Source organism: Tachysurus fulvidraco, chromosome 15 (genome assembly GCF_022655615.1).
Source record: "Tachysurus fulvidraco isolate hzauxx_2018 chromosome 15, HZAU_PFXX_2.0, whole genome shotgun sequence".
NCBI classification, from domain to species: Eukaryota; Metazoa; Chordata; class Actinopteri; order Siluriformes; family Bagridae; genus Tachysurus; species Tachysurus fulvidraco.
Genome location: NC_062532.1, coordinates 18,657,313 through 18,685,188, shown reverse-complemented (window position 1 = coordinate 18,685,188; position 27,876 = coordinate 18,657,313). Strand labels below are relative to the sequence as shown.

At 40.0% G+C, this 27,876-nt stretch overlaps 1 protein-coding gene across 2 annotated transcripts in view; it reads right to left on the bottom strand.

The window, feature by feature from the left end:
- Positions 1 to 23,908, bottom strand: part of mpp3a (MAGUK p55 scaffold protein 3a) — a 34,831-nt gene extending 10,923 nt beyond the window's left edge. The window contains exons 1-13 of one of the 2 annotated variants that reach the window (XM_027161056.2): positions 23,731 to 23,908; positions 12,971 to 13,029; positions 12,737 to 12,855; positions 12,448 to 12,525; positions 11,088 to 11,168; positions 8,385 to 8,522; positions 7,860 to 7,941; positions 4,606 to 4,691; positions 3,847 to 3,921; positions 3,568 to 3,764; positions 3,398 to 3,462; positions 2,173 to 2,193; positions 1,051 to 1,092 (exon numbers count right to left, since the gene is read on the bottom strand). In XM_027161056.2, the coding sequence (XP_027016857.1) occupies positions 1,051 to 1,092; positions 2,173 to 2,193; positions 3,398 to 3,462; positions 3,568 to 3,764; positions 3,847 to 3,921; positions 4,606 to 4,691; positions 7,860 to 7,941; positions 8,385 to 8,522; positions 11,088 to 11,168; positions 12,448 to 12,525; positions 12,737 to 12,855; positions 12,971 to 13,007 (1,021 nt within the window). In that variant the 5' untranslated portion in view covers positions 13,008 to 13,029; positions 23,731 to 23,908. The remainder of the gene's footprint in view (positions 1 to 1,050; positions 1,093 to 2,172; positions 2,194 to 3,397; positions 3,463 to 3,567; positions 3,765 to 3,846; positions 3,922 to 4,605; positions 4,692 to 7,859; positions 7,942 to 8,384; positions 8,523 to 11,087; positions 11,169 to 12,447; positions 12,526 to 12,736; positions 12,856 to 12,970; positions 13,030 to 23,730) is intronic. The other variant, XM_027161057.2, reaches the window with a different exon arrangement.
- Positions 23,909 to 27,876: the final 3,968 nt, after the last annotated feature.

The window sequence follows — 27,876 nt, the reverse complement described above, 5'->3', positions numbered from 1 at the left end:
TTCTAATATGACAGATGATATGATGTGACAAGACTTTCTCTCTCTTCTCGAGAGGAGATAGAGAGAGAGAGAGAGAGAGCAGAAGAGCTCTCTATTAACACACATCACACACACACACACACACACACACACACACACATGCTCTCTCTCTGTCTCTCATGCTCTCTCTCTCTCTCTCTCTCTCTCTCGCTCACACTCTCTCTGTTTCTCACACTCTCTCTGTTTCTCATGCTCTCTCTCTCTCTCTCTCTCTCTCTCTCTCTCACTCTTATACTCTCTCTCTCTCTCTCTCTCTCTGTCTCTCTCTCTTTCTCTCTCACTTTACACACGCGCGCACTCTCGCTCTAAAAAGCTCGAACAAGCTCTCCTCTCCTTTCTGTCTCTCATGCACTCTCCTCTCTCTTCTATTTCCTCATCTCCTTCTCTTTCTCTCTCCCCTCTCTCCTCTCTCTGTCGTGTCTCTGGCTCGTCCTCTCTCTTACGACTCTCTCTCTCCACCCGGTCCGCCTCTCGATCCTCTCTCTCTCTCGCTCTCTCTCTCGGAGGGAGAGATCTACACCACACTCCTCCCTCTCTCTCTCAGATGCTCTCTCTCTCTCTCTCTCTCTCTTACACACACTCTCTCCCTCTCTCTCTCACATGCACTCTCTCTCTATCTCTCTCTCTCTCACACTCTCTCTCTCTTACACACACTCTCTCCCTCTCTCTCTCACATGCTCGCTCTCTCTATCTCTCTCTCTCTCTCTCACTCTCTCTCTCTCTCTCTCTCTCTCTCTCTCTCTCTCTGTATATATTTCTGTAGGCTGAAAGTTTCTATAGGCAACTTGATATTGTTTAATCCACCCTGAGATTGACTGATTCTCCATCCCCTTGCTTCAGAAGGCCCTGTAGAGATGTTCAGCAAAGGTGTGTGTGTGTGTGTGTGTGTGTGTGTGTGTGTGTGTGTGTGTGTGTGTGTGTGTGTGTGTGTGTGTGTGTGTGTGTGTGTGTGTGTGTGTGTGTGTGTGTGTGTGTGTCATCAGCAGCTCAGGAAGGCATGCAGGCTCTCACCTATGTAGTGTCCATTGAAATAGCCCTCACAGTCACAGTCCTCTGTAGGGAAAGCAAGCAGGGAGAGAGGGAGTGAGCCCAGGAAGAAGACAGGAGGACGAGGACAGGAAGAAGCAAGGAGAGGACAGGAAACAGCATGGACACAAGCTCTGGCACAACAGGCAGGAAGACATACAAGACATACAAGACAGCAGATATGCAACATCTCATACTGTCTGTAAATGTGAAGGGTGGATGTACTTGTGCAACATGTCATGTACAGGAAATAAAGGGTTATAAAGGGTTATAAAGGGTTAAAATGGGTTATAAAGGGTTGGTGTGGAAGAGGATTCATATTCATACATATGCACGCTTCGTATGCAGAGGCTTATGATGAAAGGATTTGTAACATTTAAACATATAAAATATGGTTTATAAAATATAAAATATGGTACTTCCCGGTTTTAATCGTGCAGCGTTACATTCGATCGCATTTCCGTTCTACGCCATGTGCAAAGCAGACAGGGAGCTAAAATCATTTGAAGAAGGTTTCTGATCATTTTGAAATTTATACCTGCATTTGGGTTGTACACTGGCTATAAATCACAGTAAATCACATTACTGCTGCTTAATCAATAGATTTTCTTAGTCACTGTTATGTATTTAGCATTTTTTATACCTTAATATCTGAAATATATGTTGTATATGTGTATAATACACCCTGGTTTATTTTATTATTATACACCCTGGTTTATATTATATATTGATAACGTACTGTACTAAATAAATATGAATGATTTTATAAATATGTCTAACTTGTCCTATTTTATTATTATTATTTTTTTTTTTTTTTTTTTTTTTTTTTAATTTATTTGTTTTTGCCATTTATTAATTCCATGCCCTTGCTACTAAAGCTAATATTAATTGTCAAAAAAAAAGGACTCGCCTAATTCAAGGTGTAGAGGGACACAGAAAGGAGAAGAGATGGGGGGATGACTGAGGTGGTGATGGGAAATAGTGAGCCACGAAGAGTGTGGTCGTGTGTGTGTGTGTGTGTGTGTGTGTGTGTGTGTGTGTGTGTGTGTGTGTGTGTGTGTGTGTGTGTGTGTGTGTGTGTGTGTGGGTTTCTAGCTTCGTACCTACCTTTGTCACATCCCTGGTCGTCTAGAGTAAGCCATAGTAAAGAAAAAAGAATTCCATTACATGTTTTATGCTGCTGTTGTCCTGGGTGTGTTGTGTGTGTGATTATAGATCATTATATAAATAAATGTAAATCAATTAGAAGGGAAATCAAACTACTTCTAACTGCCAATAGGAGCACAAGAGAAAGTTGGATAGAAAGTAGTGGGAGAGACAGATTTTTGTCAGAGAGAGAGAGAGAGAGAGAGAGAGAGAGAGATTGAAGGGAGACGATGAGAGAGAAGACCGGAGGGAGAGAGGCGACGAAGCAGAAAGACGAGAACCGGACTTCGAGGAGCAGTGGGTGTGAAAGGGAAGGGGAAGTAGAGTAGAGGAGAGGAGGGCGTATATTCGGGCCGCTGCCGGGGGTGGGGGGTTGGGGTCTGTTTAGAGGGAGAGAGAGAGAGAGGAGAGAGAGATGATGGCGACCGTGCCTCGAGAGATGAGCTTGATTGAGGACGAGAGAGAAAGAGGAGGTGAAGACGCATCGCCGAGGGTAGCGTTTCCCGGAGATTCGAGCGTGAGATGCCGATGAGAGTGAGACACCGACAGAAGATATGAGAGAGAGAGGGTGAGAATGAGAGAGTCAAGAGCGGCGTAGAGCGTGATGAGAGGAGAGACGGAGAGAGGGAGCAGAGCAGAGAGGGACTCGATCCCCCCTCGCCCACCCCCGAGAAGAGAGAAAGTAAGAAGAGAGAGACTGTAGATGAGAAAGATCGAGAGAGAAAGGGAGAGTGGAGACGCGCTCGACGGAGGAGGAGAGGAGAGAGAGAGGAGAGAGGGGTGCCGAGAGATAGAGGAGAAGGAGAGGAGGAGGAGAGAAAAGAAGAGAGAGTGGACAGTGTGTGTGTGAGAAAGAGAGAGAGAGAGAGAATGTGTGTGAGAGAGAGAGAGAGAGAGAGAGAGAGAGAGAGAGAGAGAGAGAGAGAGAGAGAGAGAGAGAGTGTGTCTTGGGGTGCACAAACTTATGCAAGACAATGCCTAAGATCCTAAATAGGAATTTAACAGCTGAATCACTGAAGTACAACAACTTTGTTTTATTGATTTTTTTTTTATGAAACTTGTTGGGTTTTTTTTGCATTTTTTTATATAAATTGGATATAAATAATGAATATTAGTTAACTACAAGAAGAAAGTAAATTAGTGAAGTGAGTGAAAGGATTAATGAAGAATTAAGAGAAATACTCACATGCAGACTGTTTGGTGGATTTGGAATTGGGTAAACTGCCCATTTTGTGTCTGTAGGTCAAGCGTCTGATAGAGAAAAGGGAAGTAACGCGATAGTGACACAGATTTCATTTAAAGACATTAGAGTTAGAGTTTATTTCTTGACAAATAAACTCTAATCTCTCTCCTCACCTCTCCTGGAACTGTTTGGATGGGATGAGTCCAGCACGCAGGTTGCTGTCCCCGACTCTCTTGGCCTGCCACCAAGTGGCATCATCCTGACTCACGACTTGCAGGATGTCCCCACGCTTAAACGGTAGCCCCGCCTCCTGACAGGGTGTGGCCTTGTCCTCTAAAGGGACGTAATCGAACAGCGCCCGCATGAAGACCTGGAGGAAAGACAAGTTGAGCTGAATTTCTGTTACATCTTTTAGGATTCTGAAGAGGAAAATAAGATTCTATGTTAGTTACTTTGCTCTCTTTCAGACGGTCCTCTTCTTTAATAGCAGGGATGATTTTTAACGTGATGGAGCCTTGAGATTGAGACTGAGAGAAAAACCCAGACAGGAAAATTCAGTTAGTACTATAGAATGAATGTATTTTATGACAATGATGATGATGATGATGATGATGGTGGTGATTGTCATAATGATGGTAGTGGTTATGATGGTGATGATGACAAAGATAATGGTGGTGGTGGGGGTGGTGGTGGTGATGGTGATGGTGTTGATGGTGGTGGTGCTGATGATGGTGATGATGATGGTGCCGATGATGGTGGTGACGATGGTGGTAGTGGTGAGGGTGGTAGTGATGGTGATAATAAAGATAATGGTGTTAGTGGTGATAGTGGTGGTGATGGTGGGTGATGATGATGGCCATGATAGTGATGATGACAAAGATAATGGTGGTGATGGTGACAATAAAGATTGTGATGATGATGATAATGGTGGTGGTTGTCATGATGATGGTGTTGGTTATGATGATGATGATGATGATCATGATGATGATGATGATGATGATTAAAATGTGATGATTTAGTGGTGGTTATGATTATGATGGTAATGGTGGTGGTGAGGATAATGATGGTGGTGGTTGTAATCACGACAATGATGATGTCATAATGATGGTGGTGGTGGTGGTGATGACTATGATGAAGAAGTGATGATGATGGAGTGAGAGTGATGATGATGATGATGATGATGATGATGATGATGATAATCATGGTCATACTAATAGTTGGCTGATCTCGTCTGGTCTCTTGTTCATTACTGAGATGCCGTTCACTTCTCTAAGTTCATCACCTACATGCACCAGACCTGCAAACAGGCGAAAGAAATAAGATCCTCTGTTATTATTATTAAATCACATACATTATTAAATCATATAATAATAATAATAATAATAATAATAATAATAATAATAATAATAATAATAATAATAATAATAATAATACAATCCTTTAAGCTTTTTTAGATTGTACACAGTTAGACTACACACATTGTCCATGTTCCTCAAATCTAGCCCTTTTTGTTCACATTTTTGTCCAATTCTGTCAAATCAACAACATTAATTTCAGAAAAGGAGGGTATTAGAGTGACACACACACACACACACACACACACACACACACACACACACACACACACACACACACACACACACACTTTTGCGATTCAGTAAGTGTTTAGTACTATTCAGTCCCTCTCTTATTTGCTTGATTTTGCTGCAGATTTTTCAAAATTTGTGACACTAAAGTTATTGCAGTTCTTTTTATTAATAAATTTTTTTGTTGTAATTGCGAGCGACAAATTTGTCTTCAGCGATGACACATACGGTATAATTAATAATCATGTTCAACTCATGAGTTTGCTTGATTTTGTGTAAATTTCTGTAGCTACTGACTAGTGTGAATGTTTAGTAAGACAGATAAAGCTGCATCACCGGTATAATCTACCTGCACACACAAAGCCTAACAATGGTGATATTATTAGCGGCCGTGTGCTTACTGAGTCTGTTTGATTCTTTTGATAGAATCTCATGGGACTCCTGAGAGTCAGAAGAGACCCCGTCCATAATTCAGCTACTATGTAAAGCTTAAATAATACATAATGAATGTGTGTGTGTGTGTGTGTGTGTGTGTGTGTGTGTGTGTGTGTGTGTGTGTGTGTGTGTGTGTGTGTGTGTGTGTGTGTGTGTGCTCATTAATGCCATATAGGACAACTCCGGGGTAAAATGTTTAGTCTGGCAGTTTTCTGAAGTCTAATTTAATTAGAAAATGTTTATTACTACTACAACTACTACTACTACTACTACTACTACTACTACTACTACTACTACTACTACTACTACTACTACTACTACTACTAATAATAATAATAATAATAATAATAATAATAATAATAATAATAATAACCTAAACATAATACACAAAATAATGCAAATATAATATATGTAACGAGTCTGTCTGTGTTTTCCCTTGTTTCTGTCTGCTGTCATTCCCTGCTGTTAATTGTTGACCCCGCCCACTTATTTGTTACCATGGACATTAACTGCACTCATTCTCTAACCCAGGTGTTTTGTCTTAGTCTGTGATTGCCTCCATCTTGTGATTGGTTCTTGTTCCCTATATTTACTCTGTTTGTTCACTTCCCTGTTGTGAGTCATTGTTAGTATGTGCTATGCTGTCTGTTCCTGTGCCCTGTTCCTGTGCCCTGTTCCTGTGCCCTGTTCCTGTGCCCTGTTCCTGTGCCCTGTTCCTGTGCCCTGTTCCTGTGCCCTGTTCCTGTGCCCTGTTCCTGTGCCCTGTTCCTGTGCCCTGTCCTGCTCAGTGTTCTGCCCAGTTTTTGCCTGCTTGTTTGTTTCCTGTTTTGTCTATTAAAAGGATTTAACTGCATTTTGATCCGCATTCGCCTGTGACTAATTGTGACAATATATGTATATAATACACACACACACACATATATATACATATGTATATATGTGTGCATATGTATGTGTTTTTGTGTGTGTTTTTAAACCATAGGAAACGTTATGTTGAATGGACAAACTCCAGGTATCCAGAATAAAATAATTCCAAGTTCGATGAATATTTATGAGTAATTTAGCTGATTCATAATTCAGCTACTATGAAAAGCTTAAATAATATATAATGAATGTGTGTGTGTGTGTGTGTGTGTGTGTGTGTGTGTGTGTGTGTGTGTGTGTGTGTGTGTGTGTGCGTGCTCATTTATGCTATATAGGACAACTCCATGGTAAAATGTTCAGACTGGCAGTTTTCTGAAGTCTAATTTAATTAGAAAATGTTTATTACTACTACAACTACTACTACTAATAATAATAATAATAATAACCTAAACATAATACACAACATAATGCATATATAATATATGTATATAACACACACACACACACACACACACACACACACACACACACACACATATATATATATATATATATATATATATATATTAAACCATAGGAAACGTTATGTTGAATGGACAAACTCCAGGTATCCAGAATAAAATAAATCCGAGTTCGATGAATATTTATGAGTATGCAAATAGGAAACAAACCATCCCAGCAAGTCTTCTAGCTTTTATGTGTGTTTTATGTAATGCAGTAACGTGTGTCTAAATCCAAGGATGCATTCTTTAATTTCTATATTTTTTCTGAACATCTGTGAACTGAGCTGATTTCGATGACTTTAAATGTGTAGCCGGTTGATTGGGAAATGTGTGAGTTTAAAAAAAAAAAGTTCAATTTGTAATAAATCATTTTGGATTAACTTCATTAAAACTTGTTAAATGTCATTTATGTTACAACGTATGTTTATATTCTCTGCTTAATAATGAAGTCCCTACTAACTGTTGAATGTGGTGCACCGTGGGAGTTTATATCGCTTCTTGCATATACTGTTTAAGAAAAATTGAAGCTTTAAGGTTGTTGCGGTGTACGGCAACATGTTTAGCATTTTTTTAATAGAAATGGCGCTTTTAGCAGTGTTTTCTTATTTAGCGCCTCAAATTGCACGTGTTCTTTTTCCTTTGCAGGAGTGACAGAGTAGCACTTCCAACATGTGCATGCTAATTTTGCTTCACACTGCTTATGTTAAAGGAATAACACCAGATATCGATCATCCATTATGTGGTCGTGTTTCTCTGACGTCGAGTGGTTACGAATCGAGATCTGCTACACATGCTGAAGATTGAAGCACAGCTCTAACCAACTAGTTAACTAGTGTACAACTAGTATATTAGCATATATTGTATTCTAGCTAACAACAGGGATTTTAGTATTAGTATCTCAACTAGTACCATGTTTAAGAATGAGAATTTAATACAGTGTTAACACAAAGAGAGCAGAACTATCACAGCACAAGGCGCTACAAACACCAGAAAGCCACGAGGCTTCGATATCAGTCAGAAGAACCAGAAACTGCTGCAAGATGAATTAGCATCGATTTTGATTGAAGTGTCACTCACCACTTCTGTCAGCAGCGCCACCTTTCATAATGCGTGCTACGATGACGGCTCCTGTAGACTCGTCACGCCGAATGGTGGCCCCCTGAGGAGATACGACACAACACGCACACACACATCCACGCAAAGAAATGAGGAAAAAAATATTAAAAATAATAAATAATAAATAATAAAATAAAATAATACTAATAATATGTTATAGGCAACATATTTTTGACTCGATAAGAACAAATTGTTATATAGAGTTTTAGTAAGTTTGGGTTGGAATTTCCTCCACTGACAAGACAAAATAATTTAAAATGTTAGAAACATTTGTGAAATATCTGCCATTTGTGAAACCCCAATATCTTATATACCATTTTTTTTATTGGTAAAACAAATGTATACATATTACAGAAGAACCTTTAAGATGCTGACACACTTGAAATAAATACATTTTGCAGACTTTATCATTTCTGTACAGTATAAAATTAATAATGTCAGGATCCTTGTTCTCTCTTTTTCATCCCTCTTCTTGCGTCTCCTCACCAGTGGCTCTTTGTTCTTGACCAGACGTACGATCTTGACCGACTCTTCCTCCAGCTCCTCCTCGAGGTCATCGGGAAGTGGAGGCAGCACAGGGTCAAAGTTCTTCTGCGCCACTGTGTCATGAACGGACAACAGCGCCTTCGAATACATTAGACATGATTATTGTGTTACTTTTTCACAGAGCTGCTTCCTGACACTGTGATTATGTTAAAAAATTACGTTCAATAAAAACTTTATCTCTTACACTGAAATACATTTCTTTCACTGGACCCTGACTACTGAAACTACACACTACTGCAGCTACACAATACTGCTGCTACACATTACTGCAGCTACACATTACTGCAGCTATACATTACTGCGGCTACACACCACTGCAGCTACACATTACTGCAGTTACACATTACTGCAGCTACACATTACTGCAACTACACACTACTGCGGCTACACACTACTGCAGCTACACATTACTGCGGCTACACACTACTGCAGCTACACATTACTGCAACTACACACTACTGCAACTACACATTACTGCAACTACACACTACTGCAACTACACATTACTGCAGCTACACACTACTGCAGATACACGTTACTGCAACTACACATTACTGCAGCTACACATTACTGCAGCTACACATTACTGCAACTACACATTACTGTGGCTACACATTACTGCAGCTACACATTACTGCAACTACACACTACTGCAGCTACACATTACTGCAGATAAACGTTACTGCAACTACACATTACTGCAGATACACGTTACTGCAACTACACATTACTGCAGCTACATATTACTGCAGCTACACATTACTGCGGCTACACACTACTGCAGCTACACATTACTGCAACTACACACTACTGCAACTACACATTACGGCAGCTACACACTACTGCAGCTACACATTACTGCAGATACACGTTACTGCAACTACACATTACTGCAGCTACACATTACTGCAGATACACATTACTGCAACTACACATTACTGCGGCTACACACTACTGCGACTACACATTACTGCAGATACACGTTACTGCAACTACACATTACTGCAGATACACGTTACTGCAACTACACATTACTGCAGCTACACATTACTGCAACTACACATTACTGCGGCTACACACTACTGCAGCTACACACTACTGCAGATACACGTTGCTGCAGCTACACATTACTGCAACTATACACTACTGCAACTACACATTACTGCAACTATGCACTACTGCAACTACACATTACTGCAGCTACACATTACTGCAGCTACACACTACTGCAGCTATGAATTACTGCAACTATACACTACTGCAACTACATATTAATGCAACTATACATTACTGCAACTACACATTACTGCAACTATACACTACTGCAACTACACATTACTGCAACTACACATTACTGCATCTACACACTACTGCAACTACACACCTCTGCAACTACACACTACTGCAGCTACACATTAATGCAGCTACACACTACTGCAACTACACACCTCTGCAACTACACATTACTGCAGATACACACTACTGCAACTACACACCTCTGCAACTACACATTACTGCAGATACACACTACTGCAACTACACACCTCTGCAACTACACATTACTGCATCTACACATTACTGCAGCTACACACTACTGCAGCTACACATTACTGCAGCTACACACTACTGCAACTACACATTGCTGCAACTATACACTACTGCAGCTACACATTACTGCAATGACACATTACTGCAATGACACATTACTGCAAGGACACATTCCTGCAACTACAAACTACTGCAGCTATACACTACTGCAGCTACACACTACTGCAGCTACACACTACTGCAGCTACACTCCACTGCAAGTACACACTACTGCAGCTACACACTACTGCAACTACACATTACTGCAACTATACACTACTGCAACTACACATTACTGCAACTACACATTACTGCAACTACACATTACTGCAACTACACATTACTGCATCTACACATTACTACAACTATACACTACTGCAACTACACATTACTGCATCTACACACTACTGCAACTACACACCTCTGCAACTACACATTACTGCAGCTATACACTACTGCAGCTACACATTAATGCAGATACACACTACTGCAACTACACACCTATGCAACTACACATTACTGCAGATACACACTACTGCAACTACACACCTCTGCAACTACACATTACTGCATCTACACATTACTGCAACTACACACTACTGCAGCTACACATTACTGCAGCTACACGCTACTGCAACTACACATTACTGCAACTATACACTACTGCAGCTACACATTACTGCAATGACACATTACTGCAACTACAAACTACTGCAACTACATATTACTGCAACGACACATTCCTGCAACTACAAACTACTGCAGCTATACACTACTGCAGCTACACACTACTGCAGCTACACTCTACTGCAAGTACACACTACTGCAGCTACACACTAATGCAACTACACATTACTGCAACTACACATTACTGCAGCTACACACAACTGCAGCTACACTCTACTGCAACTAAACACTACTGCAATTACACATTACTGCATTTACACTCTACTGCAACTACATTCTACTGCAACTACACACTACTGCAACTACACACAACTACACACAGTGCCTGAGCTTTAGATTTAATATGATGACTAGAATTTGAGAATATACCCGTAAGTGAGGTGATGTCAGCAAGTGAAGCAGCTCTTTCTCCTCAACACTCATGGGGCCGCTCTGCAGCTCCTCAGCAACCTGCCAAGCATAAAAGGAAGACATTAGATTCATCTTTCTTAACAGAATCTATTTTAACTAAATCTCTTCAAATACAAAATCAACTCTCATGAAATGAAATCTGACAAGAAATCCTGTCATGTTTTCTCCTGTAAGGCAGACATAAACTCATATCAACATCATGAACATGAATTGCCAGAAGATGAAACTATGAATATGACTTTGAATATGACTAATTTAGAATAGCAATTAGCTTAGTAAACGTTAGCTATTGTACCCTGAACAAGTAAAGCAACTCAGTTATATCTACCATATAAACATGTTTGTAGCCAACTAGGATTGTGTAAGGACATAAGATTCTGTAACTAAGTTTGTACTTACATACAAGTGCAAATAATCATTTTGGGTGAGCTAATGCTAGTTACTTAGATAGCAGTAAAGCTTATTAACGTTCATAGCAATAGCCAACTAGCAGTGAAAGTGAAAATGAGGAGAATATTCATGCTAACTAAATGGAAATCCTGTCAAATCCTGGTTAGCTTGCCAGTGTTACCGGTGACTTCTCTCAGAAATCCAGTCAAAGCTATTCTTAATTAGCTAGTTTTGATATAGTTAGCTCCTTCGTGTTAACAGTGTAGTCAACTTGATGAACTTTAACAAACATTTGTGAATATGACAAAGTTCTCTCAGAAATAGAAACTATGCTAGCTTTACTTATTTAGCTAGATCAGTTTAGCAGTAATATATATAGTTAGAAAGCAAAAACAGGGACATTTCTGGACATTCATGAATTTTCTTAGCTAGCTAGCTGGCATAAGCATTGAAATATAAACATTTCTGAATATGAATTAAAAATCCTGTCAGGTTTTATCTGGTGAGTTAGCTAGCAAAGAACAATAAACTTAATAAACATTCAAGAATATGATTTAAAAAAAATCTTTCTGAGAAATTCTCTTATGTTCGCTAGCTGGCTAACACAAGATGTGAAATATGATGTGCTTAAATGAAATCCAACGACTTCCTTCTACTTGAAGACTTCCTTATAGATGGACTGAAAAAACATCTTGTCTGCAGACAGATTCTGTTACATCCTGTTAAACCCATTACAGATGAGTGACTGATCTCAGACTGAATTACAGTGAAAAGTTTTCACATCTAAAGTGCTGTAAATCTAATTCACGCACTCAGCCTTGCTGGGGAGAAACTGTGTGTGTGTGTGTGTGTGTGTGTGTGTGTGTGTGTGTGTGTGTGTGTGTGTGTGTGTGTGTGTGTGTGTGTGTGTGTGTGTGTGTATGTTTACATCTTCTGCAAGAGAGGAGGCGCTGTGGAGCACTGGCGTGGGGCTCTGCCTTTCATATTGACGCAGCTTCTCATGGATCTATAGTCACACACACACACACACACACACACACACACACACACACACACACACACACACACACACACACACACACACAGCTTGTTACAGTCCACTCCACGCCACTCCACTCCATTACAGTTTATTACAGTTTAACAACATTAATTATATCATAGCACCGGGAGCTCATGTACTTCACTTAAGTACCACACACACAACCACACACACAAACCTTCATTAAGTATGTCAGGCTCCGCTCACTGAAAACGTCTCTGAGGAAGACCATGTCCTCTTTGTGATTAGCATCAGGACGCAGCTGAGAGGTGAGCAGGGCCAGCGTCTCGTGCAGCCCTGAAAAAAAGACATTAGGAAATAAGAACAAATTGTACTTTGTGTGTGTGTGTGTGTGTGTGTGTGTGTGTGTGTGTGTGTGTGTGTGTGTGTGTGTGTGTGTGTGTGTCTTTACCTGCACCTGCTGAGAGGACCGGCATGGCTTCTATCATGGATCAGCTCTCAGAATGTAACCTGAAGTTGAAAGAGTAAAAATATTATAATGACATGACAGTATTCTATAGAGTTCTGTTCCTCAAATAATATCACATGGTTTCTTGTCAAACAGTGAAATTGCCTCATCTAATCTGGCCCGAGAGAGAGAGAGAGAGAGAGAGAGAGAGAGAGAGAGAGAGAGAGAGAGAGAGAGAGAGAGAGAGAGAGAGAGAGAGAGAGAGAGAGAGAGAGTGTATTCTCTTTCCTTCCATCATCTAACCACAAACATCTGTCTCTGAGTGTAACTGTAGTAAGCACACCAGCACACACAGATCAATACTGTCATTTAGGTTTATCTTCATTGACTTGTGTGTGTGTGTGTGTGTGTGTGTGTGTGTGTGTGTGTGTGTGTGTGTGTGTGTGTGTGTGTGTGTGTGTGTGTGTGTGTGTGTGTGGTCATGTGAATCATTGGATGCTCCTGCTAAATCTGTATGTTCATAATGAGTAACAGGACAGATAACTAATGAGCTGTACGTTTTTAATGGATTATGTTCAGGATATTAAACAATGCATCGGTGCATTTTGTTTAGCTTCATTTCAACACTGAGTTGTGTGAAGAGTGATGGATTTTTATTAGAAGAAAAAGAAGAAGGTTTAATTTGTCACATATACATCACAGCACTAAAACGATCCCAGTTTGTTAGGAAGTTGAGGTCAGGATCAGCTACGATACAGAACCCAAGCGGCAGCTAGTTAAGGCTAGTTTAGTTAAAATACACTTTGGCATCCAAGTTTTATATGAAATAATCAGGAAATCTATTCATTTCTACAAACAAAGGCAAAGTCTAAGTGCAGATGTTGTTTATATGGTGGACAGAAATATTTCTTTTCTAAGACATATTAGAGGCAGTTATAGCTCAAGTGGTTAAGGCTCTAGGTTGTTGATTGGAAAATAAGCGTTCAAGCCCCAGCACTGCCTAGCTACCACTGCTGGGCCCTTGAGCAAGGCCCTTAACCCTCATTGCTTTTTGTGTGCTGTATCATGGTTGACCCAGTGCTCTGACCCCAACCTCCAAAGTAGGGATACATGAAGAAAGAATTTGGCCCTGTTGTAATGTATATGTGACAAAATTAATGTTTCTATTCTATACTGTAAATATTTGATAGGGAAAGCGGGAATATGGAAGAGAAATGGTCCATGTGCATGACAATACTGGGTGACTGTACAGTATATATTACTCTATTACTATATACTCTACAATTATTATAACTATATAATTATATTACTTGTGAAAGCATGAGGACCCTCTCTCAGGGTAAGAGGAAGGTACTGTATACATACAGACTCTTTTCTGTACTGGCACCGAGATGGTGGAATGAACTTCACCTAGATGTCCGAACAGCTGAGTCACTGGCTATCTTCAAATGAGGGGTGAAGACCTAATTTTTCCTGAAAAACTCGAACTAGCACTTTTCCCAGTTTGTGTACTGTATATTTAAAAAAAAACATAACAGGGTTTTACTGTAGGTTGATGTCAACTGAATGCATGAACTAGCTTCTCAGCATCAGAGACAGACAGGATGTCTGTAGGTCTAGGTCTAGGTCTATAGGTGTGTGTAGGTGTCCTACATAGGGCACAGGTGTGTATTGGTGTCCTACACAGGACACAGGTGTGTATTGGTGTGTATTGGTGTCCTACACATGGCACAAGTGTCTCTAGGTGTCCTACACTGGGCACGGGTGTGTGTAGGTATCCTATACAGGCACGGGTGTGTGTAGGTATCCTATACAGGCACGGGTGTGTGTAGGTATCCTATACAGGCACGGGTGTGTGTAGGTGTCCTACACAGGGCATGAGTGTGTGTAGGTGTCCTACACAGGGCACGGGTGTGTGTAGGTGTCCTACACAGGGCACGGGTGTGTGTAGGTGTCCTACACTGGGCACGGGTGTGTGTAGGTGTCCTACACCGGGCACGGGTGTGTGTAGGTGTCCTACACAGGGCACAGGTGTGTGTAGGTGTCCTACACTGGGCACGGGTGTGTATAGGTATCCTATACAGGGCACAGGTGTGTTTAGGTGTCCTACACAGGGCACAGGTGTGTGTAGGTGTCCTACACTGGGCACGGGTGTGTGTAGGTGTCCTACACTGGGCACGGGTGTGTGTAGGTGTCCTATACAGGGCACAGGTGTGTGTAGGTGTCCTACACTGGGCACGGGTGTGTGTAGGTGTCCTAGACAGGGCACGGGTGTGTGTAGGTGTCCTACACAGGGCACGGGTGTGTGTAGGTGTCCTACACTGGGAACGGGTGTGTGTAGGTATCCTACACTGGGAACGGGTGTGTGTAGGTATCCTACACTGGGCATGGGTGTGTGTAGGTATCCAATACAGGACACAGGTGTGTATAGGTGTCCTATACAGGGCACGGGTGTGTGTAGGTGTCCTAGACAGGGCACGGGTGTGTGTAGGTGTCCTACACTGGGCACGGGTGTGTGTAGGTGTCCTACACAGGGCACGGGTGTGTGTAGGTGTCCTACACAGGGCACGGGTGTGTGTAGGTATCCTACACAGGGCACGGGTGTGTATAGGTATCCTATACAGGGCACAGGTGTGTGTAGGTGTCCTACACTGGGCACGGGTGTGTATAGGTGTCCTATACAGGGCACAGGTGTGTTTAGGTGTCCTACACAGGGCACAGGTGTGTGTAGGTGTCCTACACTGGGCACGGGTGTGTGTAGGTGTCCTACACAGGGCAGGGGTGTGTGTAGGTATCCTACACAGGGCACGGGTGTGTATAGGTATCCTATACAGGGCACAGGTGTGTGTAGGTGTCCTACACTGGGCACGGGTGTGTATAGGTATCCTATACAGGGCACAGGTGTGTTTAGGTGTCCTACACAGGGCACAGGTGTGTGTAGGTGTCCTACACTGGGCACGGGTGTGTGTAGGTGTCCTACACTGGGCACGGGTGTGTGTAGGTGTCCTACACAGGGCACAGGTGTGTGTAGGTGTCCTACACTGGGCACGGGTGTGTGTAGGTGTCCTACACAGGGCACAGGTGTGTGTAGGTGTCCTACACTGGGCACGGGTGTGTGTAGGTGTCCTACACTGGGCACGGGTGTGTGTAGGTGTCCTACACAGGGCACGGGTGTGTGTAGGTGTCCTACACTGGGCACGGGTGTGTGTAGGTGTCCTACACAGGGCACGGGTGTGTGTAGGTGTCCTACACAGGGCACGGGTGTGTGTAGGTGTCCTACACAGGGCACGGGTGTGTGTAGGTGTCCTACACTGGGCACGGGTGTGTGTAGGTGTCCTACACTGGGCACGGGTGTGTGTAGGTGTCCTACACTGGGCACGGGTGTGTGTAGGTGTCCTACACAGGGCACGGGTGTGTGTAGGTGTCCTACACTGGGCACGGGTGTGTGTAGGTGTCCTACACAGGGCACGGGTGTGTGTAGGTGTCCTACACAGGGCACGGGTGTGTGTAGGTGTCCTACACAGGGCACGGGTGTGTGTAGGTGTCCTACACAGGGCACGGGTGTGTGTAGGTGTCCTACACAGGGCAGGGGTGTGTGCTATTACTTATTGTAATCCCACAATACCCACGGTTTCTTCGGCATGCGTTCAAAAGCTTCGTGATTTTTCACACATTTGTTCGTTGTTGACTGATTTGTGGCGTTGATTAAGTTTAGTGTTTGTGCAGTTTTTTTGTATGTATTTTGAAATTTGTGCAAGATTTATTTCACACCTAACACCATGGGTCCCAAAAAAGTTAGAAAGTACAATATGAAGAAAAGGGTGACACTTTCAGTGGAAATTAAGAAAGAAATCATCTTGCTAGAGAATTATGGACAGCCAGCATCCACCATACTGTAAGAACAATTCTTCAAGATTTTCAGTGCTTTAGAAAAAAAAAGATCAGAAGTATTAGAGGACATTAAGAAATTATCGTTGCTGTGGATAAACAAGAGAATAAATGCCAGTGACATCGTCTCGGAGGTAATGATCCGTGAGAAGGCAAGACTGTTGCATGCAGGCTTGTTGAAGAAAAACCTTGGAACTAATCATGAGAACTAAGTAATTAAGGTAATTAAAAATGATAAATTAAGAGTAAGAGAAGTGTAATGCCTGTTAATTTCAGATATTTTCTACATCTACAGTCCATCTCATTTCCAAATGCTGATTGTTTAGATGTTTTTAGATGCAAAAATTACAGGGTTGGAGATTGGTAGTATCGGTAATATTTGTGGGTGGCTGGAACGTTTCTTCCTTAATAAAGCATTTACATTATTTCCTGTGGAAAAATACAAAGTTTCGCCTCCGGAACGAATTAAATTTGTATGCCGAGGTTCCACTGTATTAAATGAATGAATGAATGACTGTCCAAATCCCTAACACACACCCATACACACACATATGCAGTTCCACACCTTTGATACCGCTCATGCATTTTTGCAAATGTTCCCAGTGGAGTATTCCATAATAAAGCCTGTTATAAGGAAGTGTCTGTTATTACAGAAACGCATGCTTATTATCTCCAGCGGCTTGTCCAAACAGATGGGATAAATATTAATGCTCGTATGGGGAACGATGCATGAAGAGAGAAAAAGATGGTAGCTTTCTATCTTGTACAGTAGGTGAACATATCTTTTGCTGTGTGTAACACAGATACACACATTTGCTGCACAGTGCTTACAATTTAATAAACCTGGATATATTAGCTCTACATTACTCCTTTATTCAGGCCAGCTCCATTTTGTCCTGAAGACAATCTAATAACTATTAACTGTAATTTTACCTCACTGTGTCAAACTCACGCTCACTGATGTCGATGTCAAGGACTTTAGGCAGGCACTAAAAAGGTAAAAGTGAAATCTGTGGGATTTTATTTTATTCTCTATTCTTCTCTATTCTTTCTTCTCTCAGTGGGTGAAGACATCATTCCCAGTCCCAGAGTCCTAACAGTGATATCATCACCTCCACCTCGTGGGATCAGTTATACCAAGTATTCAGAAGACAAGGGATATACATAGCTTGTTTATGCCATGTGTGTGTGTGTGTGTGTGTGTGTGTGTGTGTGTGTGTGTGTGTGTGTGTGTGTGTGTGTGTGTGTGTGTGTGTGTGAAATAAGGTGGCCAAGAAGTGCAAAATGTTATTTTCTTAAATTTAAAGGGAACTCTGAACTCCACACATGCACAAGAAATAAAGTTTGATACACAATTTCCTACTACCTGTATGTTTTGAGTGACAGATGTATCGTCCAATCAGCATTAAGACTTCCATTTGCAAACTATACAGTACCTACCTTTTCTGGTTTGTGTGCATTGTCATTGTAAATTTCAGTCATTTGTAAAATGTCATTCGTTATTTTCATTCATTCATTCTCTACCACTTATCCGAACTTCTCGGGTCACGGGGAGCCTGTGCCTATCTCAGGCATCATCGGGCATCGAGGCAGGATACACCCTGGACGGAGTGCCAACCCATCACAGGGCACACACACACTCTCATTCACTCACACACTCACACACTATGGACAATTTTCCAGAGATGCCAATCAACCTACCATGCATGTCTTTGGGCCGGGGGAGGAAACCGGAGTACCCAGAGGAAACCCCCGAGGCACGGGGAGAACATGCAAACTCCACACATACAAGGTGGAGGTGGGAATTGAACCTCCAACCCTGGAGGTGGGAGGCGAACATGCTAACCATCATGCCCCCATTCATTATTTTATCCTCTCTGAATTGTTATTTTGTATTGCACTTCCTGACCATCGTAGGAAACAGGAGTGAGGATATTTAGCCGTCTACAATTTTTTTTCCGTTGCTTTCCAGTTTGATATTTATTTTTAAAGCGTCGTATTATAATCCTTATTTATTATGAAGTATGCAAGAAAAAATAATTCGATTTCGATTTTCCTTAAAAGCAGCATCACTGTAATGATTAATCTACTTAATTTAATAAATACATTTTCTTGTGTGTATATGAAAGTACATTATTCACTATAAGAAATAATTCATCGATCATTGTATTAAATTTAAGGTCAGAATTTCCATTCATATAAAATATCTAACATTTCAGCATAAATTAACTTTGTAAATATACATATTTCTATTTAATGAGTTCACTAAAATATTTTACTTAAGTGTAGATTTTGCCCTTCATTTAAAAATATTGATCCATTCATTTTGCTAAACTAATCATAGTGCGATATTTATAAAGCAGATTTTAAAGTATTTTCTTACACAATAAGCTTTAGATAACTTCATTTGTTCTTCGTATACAGCAAATATTTCCATCAAATCAATTTATCAAAGACAATTTATAATTCTTTTTAATATTGCGGATTTCCCGATTAACACGTAACAGATTTAAACATTTAAATATCAGCTTCCCACATTTAGTTTGTCCTCACTTGAAAAATAAAAGAGATCAAAATTTTTTAACAAGCATCCATAAACACAGAGTCATCTGTCCTGAAGTCTTTCACGTGTTGTGTTGATCTTACTAACTGTTACTCACTCGAGACTCGAGATATAATGTCTATATAATGTCTATAAAATCTAAATGTTTTGCATCCATCAGATCATCTGATTGGTCAGCAGCTTGTATCATATCTTTCACATGTTAATGCTTTTGTTCTAACACGGTATCATTTCCACTTGTATGTTAGATAACTATACTTTAATTATACTGGACTTATATTTTTTTTTAAGTATCAATACCAAAAGTTCCATTTGCCTTAATGGACAAACAGCTAAAACAATTTTGCACTAAATCCCACAGATGGAAACCTGTTTATTGTGAACTTAATCTCTCATAGCGTTATGTTGATGTGCAAATTAGAAAAGATGCCTTTATTTTTGTCACATCTACATTATAGCACAGTGAAATTATTTTCTCACATATCCCAACTTTTGAGTTTGGGGTCAGAACAGCCATGATATAGGACCCTGGAGCAGAGAGGGTTAAGGGCCTTGTTCAAGGTCCCAACAGTGGCAGCTTGTCAGTGCTGGGGCTTGAACCATGATCTTCCAATCATCAACCCAGAGCCTTAACTGCTTGAGCATATACTCTGTTTTTATATCACTTTCTATTCTTCCCTATTTATAGACTTAGACTTTTCTCCATTTGTAGACTTACACTTAGACTTTCTTGACAGTAAATTCAGCTCCTTTACATTCATTGTATTTAAGATCTAGGTTAGGCTAAGATGCAGGATAGATAGATAGATAGATAGATAGATAGATAGATAGATAGATAGATAGATAGATAGATAGATAGATAGATAGATAGATAGATCTAGCATATTTACAGCAAGTGGTATATATGAAAGCGTATACAGTAAATAAATATTACAGAATTACAGAAATAATCTTAATGCAGAATAATATGTTTGTTGCTGTGAAAAAGCCAGTTATTTTGTCCAAATAACACGCTGTATGACTTTAATGTTAATCGGTATATTGATTTATTTTAGAACGTTGATCGTCAAGCCAATGGGATTTAGGCCTTACTTCAACTGTAGCTAAAGACTGTGATGCAACGAGGCTTTAATCTTTTATTCTTTCCAGATCTCTCTCTCTCTTCTACATATGTGCCATCAACAGCATATCACTCGTCATCTCAGAGATCACGGAATAGCCGAGTCAACTCAGATTAATGTGTTGTTGCATTGCACCCTGGATATTTAAGCCTGCGCCAATGTCGCTGATATTTCTGTTTCAGATTTCAGATTTCTCCTGAACAGTGATGGAAACTGGTGAGTGAAAAAGGTGAAAAATGTGCTAGCAGAATCCACTGTGATGTATGAGAGACACTTCTCACCATAAAAATGTAAAAAAATGTAAAAAAGCAACAAAAACAACAAAACATTTTTGTTTTGTGAATTATTTTTACAATCATAATCCATTGTTATGATACTCAACCACTAGTCAGAATCATTGTTCTCAACAACCAATCACTGATCTCCATTGTTCTCATCACCCAATCACTGATCTCCATTGTTCTCATCACCCAATCACTGATCTCCATTGTTCTCATCACCCAATCACTGATCTTTATTGTTCTCAACAACCAATCACTGATCTCCATTATTCTCAACAACCAATCAATGATCTTTATTGTTCTCAACAACCAATCACTGATCTTCACTGTTCTCAACAACCAATCACTCATCCCCATTTTTCTCAACAACTAATTAATTAATTTTTCCTGTAAAATCTCTCTATATATCTCTTCACTTCCACTGCTCATGGTCTGCTTTCTTGATTTAACAAACTACTCTGCAAAATTTATAGCATTCCATAAAGACATAAATAGTTTGTTTGTGGTGCAATTTTATTATTATTATTATTATTATTATTATTATTATTATTATTATTATTATTATTATTATTATTTGTGTTCTTGTTACATTTATTTGTTTTGTCATTTGTAAATAAATCACATTATTAATGGTGACTTCTAGCTATTTTATTGAGCTTGCTTTACCTACATTTCCACAAGAAGGTCAATAACAGCTCTGCTTCCAAAGCCGTTTTTTCTCATGCAGTCCATCCGTTTTTACTGTATGACCTGAATTTAATCCTACTGGGGAAAAGTGAACTTGGGCCAATCAGCTGCCCCACATTCGGCTCTTCTGGCTTTCCTTGTAAAATAAAAAAATAAAAATATGCAAGTATAGAATAAAACTAAAAAAATGTGCTCTGTTTTGGAGCTAATGAGGTGTGGAGTCGAATAAATCTCTACCCATCCTTTGTGAAGGTGCAGATGTTTCAAATGCAGACTCTAAAATACCAGACTATAAATCTAAGATGCATTGGGATTTCTACTGTTACAAAAGATTTTTGACTACACTTTATTTTAAATTTGAGGCAAATCACGGACCTGGCATGTGTCAGTCAAACCCTGGACTTTTCCTCTATCTGGCAGTGTCATACTTAGGGTTAATGTGTAAAAAGATGATCTGATAGTTAAACCATGTTGTTTGGTCAGTTTTTCATCTTTTTCAGATCCAGCTTCATTTCCATATTCAAATGAACTTAAGGGGAAAATAACAAAGAAGCAAAACATACTAAAGGGCAGACTGGATAAAGCTGCCATTAACGTCTAAGATCTACAATCTCTATGGGTAAAAATCATGCCTATGCATCAACATTTATATCTAGTATTTATTATAATTAATAGATATAAATGTTGATGCATAGGCATGATTTTTACCCATAGAGATTGTAGATCTTAGAAGGGGTGGAGCTAAAGTCTAAGTATATAGAAGTTTGCTTCTAAGATAGATTCATCTTTTCTAAATATCTGGGATTTGCGTTTGTCACTTAGGTAGGTTCTTACTGTAAAGAAAAGATAAGCACTTCGAGACATGTTTTTGGGGTGAATAAAAGACAGTCACACAACAGATGTTGGCTTAGAAAGCGTTATTTACCAACAGGAAGGCTACAGTGACTTAAATAAACACTCTTTACAAACATAGTGAACAGAAAAGCATCCCACAATCCATCGAACACTGAACAGGAACTTGAGGCTACTGCAGGCACCTAATCTGAACAGATGTACAGTGGAAATGCTATAAGTTCATGATGTGTATCTGTACGACTTTGTTTTGCTTTGTGTGTTGTGTTTAATAGCACGAATGAGCATGTGTACAAATGTTCCTGCTAAACGAAGTGAATGAATATTTAATCTTAATAAACCGCTGCTGTTCCTTAGCTGTCTGTGCTTCAGTGTCTTTCCGATAATTAAGCCATTAACATCAGTTATGTGCTTGACTATTAAATAAAAATAAATAAATACTGCAAAGTTTTATCAAAATTAGGGCAAAAACTGGGCAAATTAAATTTAACACACAATTAAAAACCCAGCATAATAATACAGAATAAATCTGAGCTCTGCTTGTTGTCTGAGTGCTTCGATGCTTTAGCTAGTCCATATTGGTCAGCACTATTTGCTAGACCACAACACACACACACACACACACACACACACACACACACACAGAGAGAGAGAGAGAGAGAGAGAGAGAGAGAGAGAGAGAGAGAGAGAGAGAGAGAGAGAGAGAGAGAGAGAGAGAGAGAATAAATATATAAAATATTCCATATGTACCTTAGAACACTTGCACACACACTCAGGACATTGTGTCCATAAAACCACTAAAGACCTAATCAACCCATTACACTTCCTGACATGTGGTGCCTGTGTGTGCTTGTGTCTGTCTGTCTGTCTGTCTGTCTGTCTGTCTGTCTGTCTGTCTGTCTGTCTGTCTGTCTGTCTCTCTCTCTCTCTCTCTCTCTCTCTCTCTCTCTCTCTCTCTCTCTCTCTCTAACACACACACACACACACACACTCCAAGATAAACACACACCCCTCAAAACATTGTCTCATGTCTGCCTCTCTGTAAAGGAGGATCCCTTTGTTTCTCTCTGTCTGTTTTTCTGCAGTCAGTCTGCAGTGCTGCTCTGCTCTGTTGGTAGAGGAAATAAAGGTCCCTGAGATGCACTGATAGCAGGCACAGGGATGAACACACACACACACAATAACACACATACACACACACACACACATATAAACTGTGTGTAATTATATATATATGATATATATAATTATAATACACACACATGGTGTTTCCTTCTTTGTGTTGATATTTACAGCAAAGAAAGAGAGAGAGAGAGAGAGAGAGAGAGAGAGAGAGAGAGAGAGAGAGAGAGAGAGAGAGAAAGATTCTACCTGTATCCCTCTCTTTATGTCTGTCTGCTTCTCGCTCAGGATCTGGATCTGTCGTTCCTCTCGGTTATCCTTTCACTCTCCGTCACTCTCTGGTGTCTGATGCTGCCTCCTTGCCTCTTTTCCTCCTCCCTTCTCACCAACGCACACACTCACACACACACACCCTCCCCTTTCTCTCCTCCCTCTCCCATTGATTCATAACACTTTCTCTCTCTCTCTCTCTCTCTCTCTCTCTCTCTCTCTCTCTCTCTCTCTCTCTCTCTCTCTCTCTCTCTCTCGTCTAAGCATTTGAGTAGCAGGTGGGTGTAGTAACAGATGGAGTGCTGGTGTGTCGTTAGTCAACACTGATACGTCCATTTGACTCCACCATCCCCTTCTTGGTCTCACCCACCCACACATGTACACACTCTCTCTTGCCATCCGTCACTATGGCGTTTTATTTCACACATAATTGCATTCGCTTCATCAGAACTGAAAGCCTATGCATTCTGAGCAGAGGGAGGAAGTAGGAAGCCTCTCCTCTCATCTCCCATCCCCCGATCAACAAACCAGACTGGTGCTCACCTCACTTCCTGTGTGTGTGTGTGTGTGTGTGTGTGTGTGTGTGTGTGTGTGTGTGTGTGTGTGTGTGTGTGTGTGTGTGTGTGTATTATATCTCTATATAAAGTTTTATACTCATGGTAATCTCAGGAGAATATTCACAATAGTCTGGTAATTCGAATCACTTGAGTAAAAAAAGGCTACTGTTTTTCTTGTTTGTAGTAATGAGACATCATCTCAATGTATTAGCATAACCTTTGTTATTCTAGATCGCTAGCTAGCTAGTTAGCCACATATTTCAAATCGCTCAACAAGCGGAAGCAAGAAAGACAAGACAAATTGACTAAATCTATGTTTTATATGTTGTCTATTGATGAAAGAAGAGATGGGATGTGGTAGCCTAGTGGTTATGGTGTTGAATCACTGATCAGTAGGTTGTAAGTTTGACTCCCAGGTTGCCACTACGGGGGTGATAAGGGTGCCTGCCAAATGCTGTAAATGTCCAGGTTGCCATGGTAACCAAACTGCTTATTCGAAAGTTTGGGTCAGATGTATAGTGTCTATGTGACCTTGTAAAAGGCAAATTTTTAAATAAGAAAACAACTTGATTTTTGTCTTTTGGGGAATTTACAAAATAACACTGAGCGTATTTAGACAGTTTTTCTGAAAATGCTACAAAAATGTTGTTGCCCTTCAGCTGCTCCTTGTTCAGAGTCGCTACAGCAGATCAGCCGACACACATTTGGATTTTTGACACAGGTTTTATGCCGGATGCACTTCCTGAAGTAACCCTCGCATTTTTATCCAGGCTTTGGATCGGTACTGAGACTTAACCCCTCACAGGTTGGATCACTTCCCTCCCAGGAATCAAACCCAGGCTGCTGCAGTGACACCACAGGATCGTTTACATAAAAAGTTTATACATAAATGTTTACTGGTTTCCCAAAACCTACCCTTAGCTTTTTTTCATATAAATAAATCCTATTCTTCTTTACTTCTTCTACACTTGAATACTGTAACGATTTATAATCCGTCTATCTGTTATCACCCAAAAGAGGACAGGATCCCTTTAAAGCTTGGTTACCTCATGAAGGATTCTTCCTCATGACTCATGATGTTTCATTCCTCTCTACTGTCTCCTATGACTTCTTATTAGGGATCTGGTTTTCTGTAAAGCTGCTTTGTGAAAATGCCTATTGTTAAAAGCACTAAACAAATCGAATTGAAGTGAATCGGTAAACAAAGTGACACATCCGGGTGTTAATAGGGTAAAATTAGAGTGGCAAATTGTGTGTCTGACAAAATGCTGACATTTCTATTCACAGACACAGAGAATACCTCACTGTGTGTGTGTGTGTGTGTGTGTGTGTGTGTGTGTGTGTGTGTGTGTGTGTGTGTGTGTGTGTGTGTGTGTGTGTGTGTGTGTGTGTGTGTGTGAGTCATGATGAAGTGGCCGGGTGTGAGATTTACGGCATGTGTCCTTCATTAATTAGTGTAGGGTTCGTTCAGGGTCATGAAGGTTATTATGGGCTTCTGTCTAATTGATTCACAGGTGCCATCTGTTAACCCAGATTCACCCCTCTGTCTCTGTGGGAAAGATTTACACGAGTCTTAACGCCTGTGAACACACACACACACACACACACACACACACACACACACACACACACACACACAGGTTACAGAGAAACAGATATCTAGCAAACATCCAGTACGTGTCGTTAATAATATTAATAATAATAAACATTTACTTTGCACAGCATGCAGTGTTGCTATTTTGCAGCATCCCCTTTTTAATCCTGAGCTTCACATGTTCACACCGTGTCTGTGTGGGTTTCATCTGGAAGCTGAATATACTGCATAAATTAGTGATGTTGTATAAAACAGCTGTAATGGGGCAGGTTTTATAACAGGACTCGCACACACACCATTCTTACCTGTCAGGCTGAGTCATGAGTACAGCTGCATCCTCTGCTAAATAGTCATTTTTTTGTTCATGTGTTAAATCTGCATGTAATTGTGAGGTGAGAAGAACACTGAAGAACCCAGAATAAGCCCACATGTATGTGACACAGGGATGAGAACATGCACAGAATCTCTGTAACCTAATCTCAGGATTGTAACCAAGAACCTGGAGCTGTGACAGAGCAACATTACCCACTAAAAAGAACAGAGCTCAAGAGAGCTGACTCAGGTCGGCAATATGAATTTTATATTCCTGTTTTGCAGCAAAAATTACATTGACAGTCACTTTAAAGGATCGCTTTGCATACTGTATATAAGTGCATTTATTCATTTATTACTGGGCTGCTCGCCCAGAGCAAGACTGAAATCACTTCTCTAAACCACCTGGATGATTTACTGCACTGGATGATGTACAGACTGATGGGGTGTGTGTGTGTGCATGCATAAGTGTGTGTGTGTGTGTGTGTGTGTGTGTGTGTGTGTGTGTGTGTGTGTGTGTGTGTGTGTGTGTGTGTGTGTGTGTGTGTGTGTGTGTGTCTGTGTGTGTCTGTGTGTGTACAGGAGTTTCTGTTTTAATTCCATACCTGGTTTAGTAGAACTTAAGCATATGGACCTTAACACATCATTTGAAAACTGAACCTATTTATTTGTTTGTTTGTTTGTTTGTTTGTTTGTTTGTTTGTTTGTATAGTGCTTTTGACAATCGACCTTGTCTCAAAGCAGTTTACAGAATAAATTTATTTTTTATTTATTTATTTATTTATTTATCTATCTATCTATTTATTTATTTATTTATTTATTTATTTATTTATTTGTTTGTTTGTTTGTTTGTTTGTTTATTTATTTATTTATTTATTTCACACTTCTAGAAAAACATGTAACATCTACTGTTATGTTACATGTAGTATCAGTAGAATATAATGTTGGGTTACATGTAGTAACAGTAGAATATGATGTTATTATGATGTTATGTTACTGTACATGTAGTAACAGTAGAATATGATGTTATATTACATGTAGTAACAGTAGAATATAATGTTGTGTTACATGTAGTAACAGTAGAATATGATGTTATATTACATGTAGTAACAGTAGAATATGATGTTATGTTACATGTAGTAACAGTAGAATATGATGTTATGTTACATGTAGTAACAGTAGAATATGATGTTGTGTTACATGTAGTAACAGTAGAATATGATGTTATGTTACATGTAGTAACAGTAGAATATGATGTGCTGTTATGTTACATATAGTAACAGTAGAATATGATGTGCTGTTATGTTACATGTAGTAACAGTAGAATATGATGTTATTATGATGTTATGTTACATGTAGTAACTGTAGAATATGATGTGATGTTATGTTATGAAATTTACAACATGGTTATCTAAATATATTTATTTGTCTTTTGCATATTGAATTTTTTTTTTACATCAGTTTACAAAAACGATTTACAAAGAAAGAAAGATTTACCTTTAGAAAACAACACAATGTAGACATTTGAATAAAAGAAATAGATATTATATATACTTCTAAATAAATTATTCATTATTGGCACTGCCATTGCGATACATGAAACTCTTATCCGTGCATAAAAAATCTCTATGTGTAAAGGACCACTGAGAGGCGTGCAGCAAA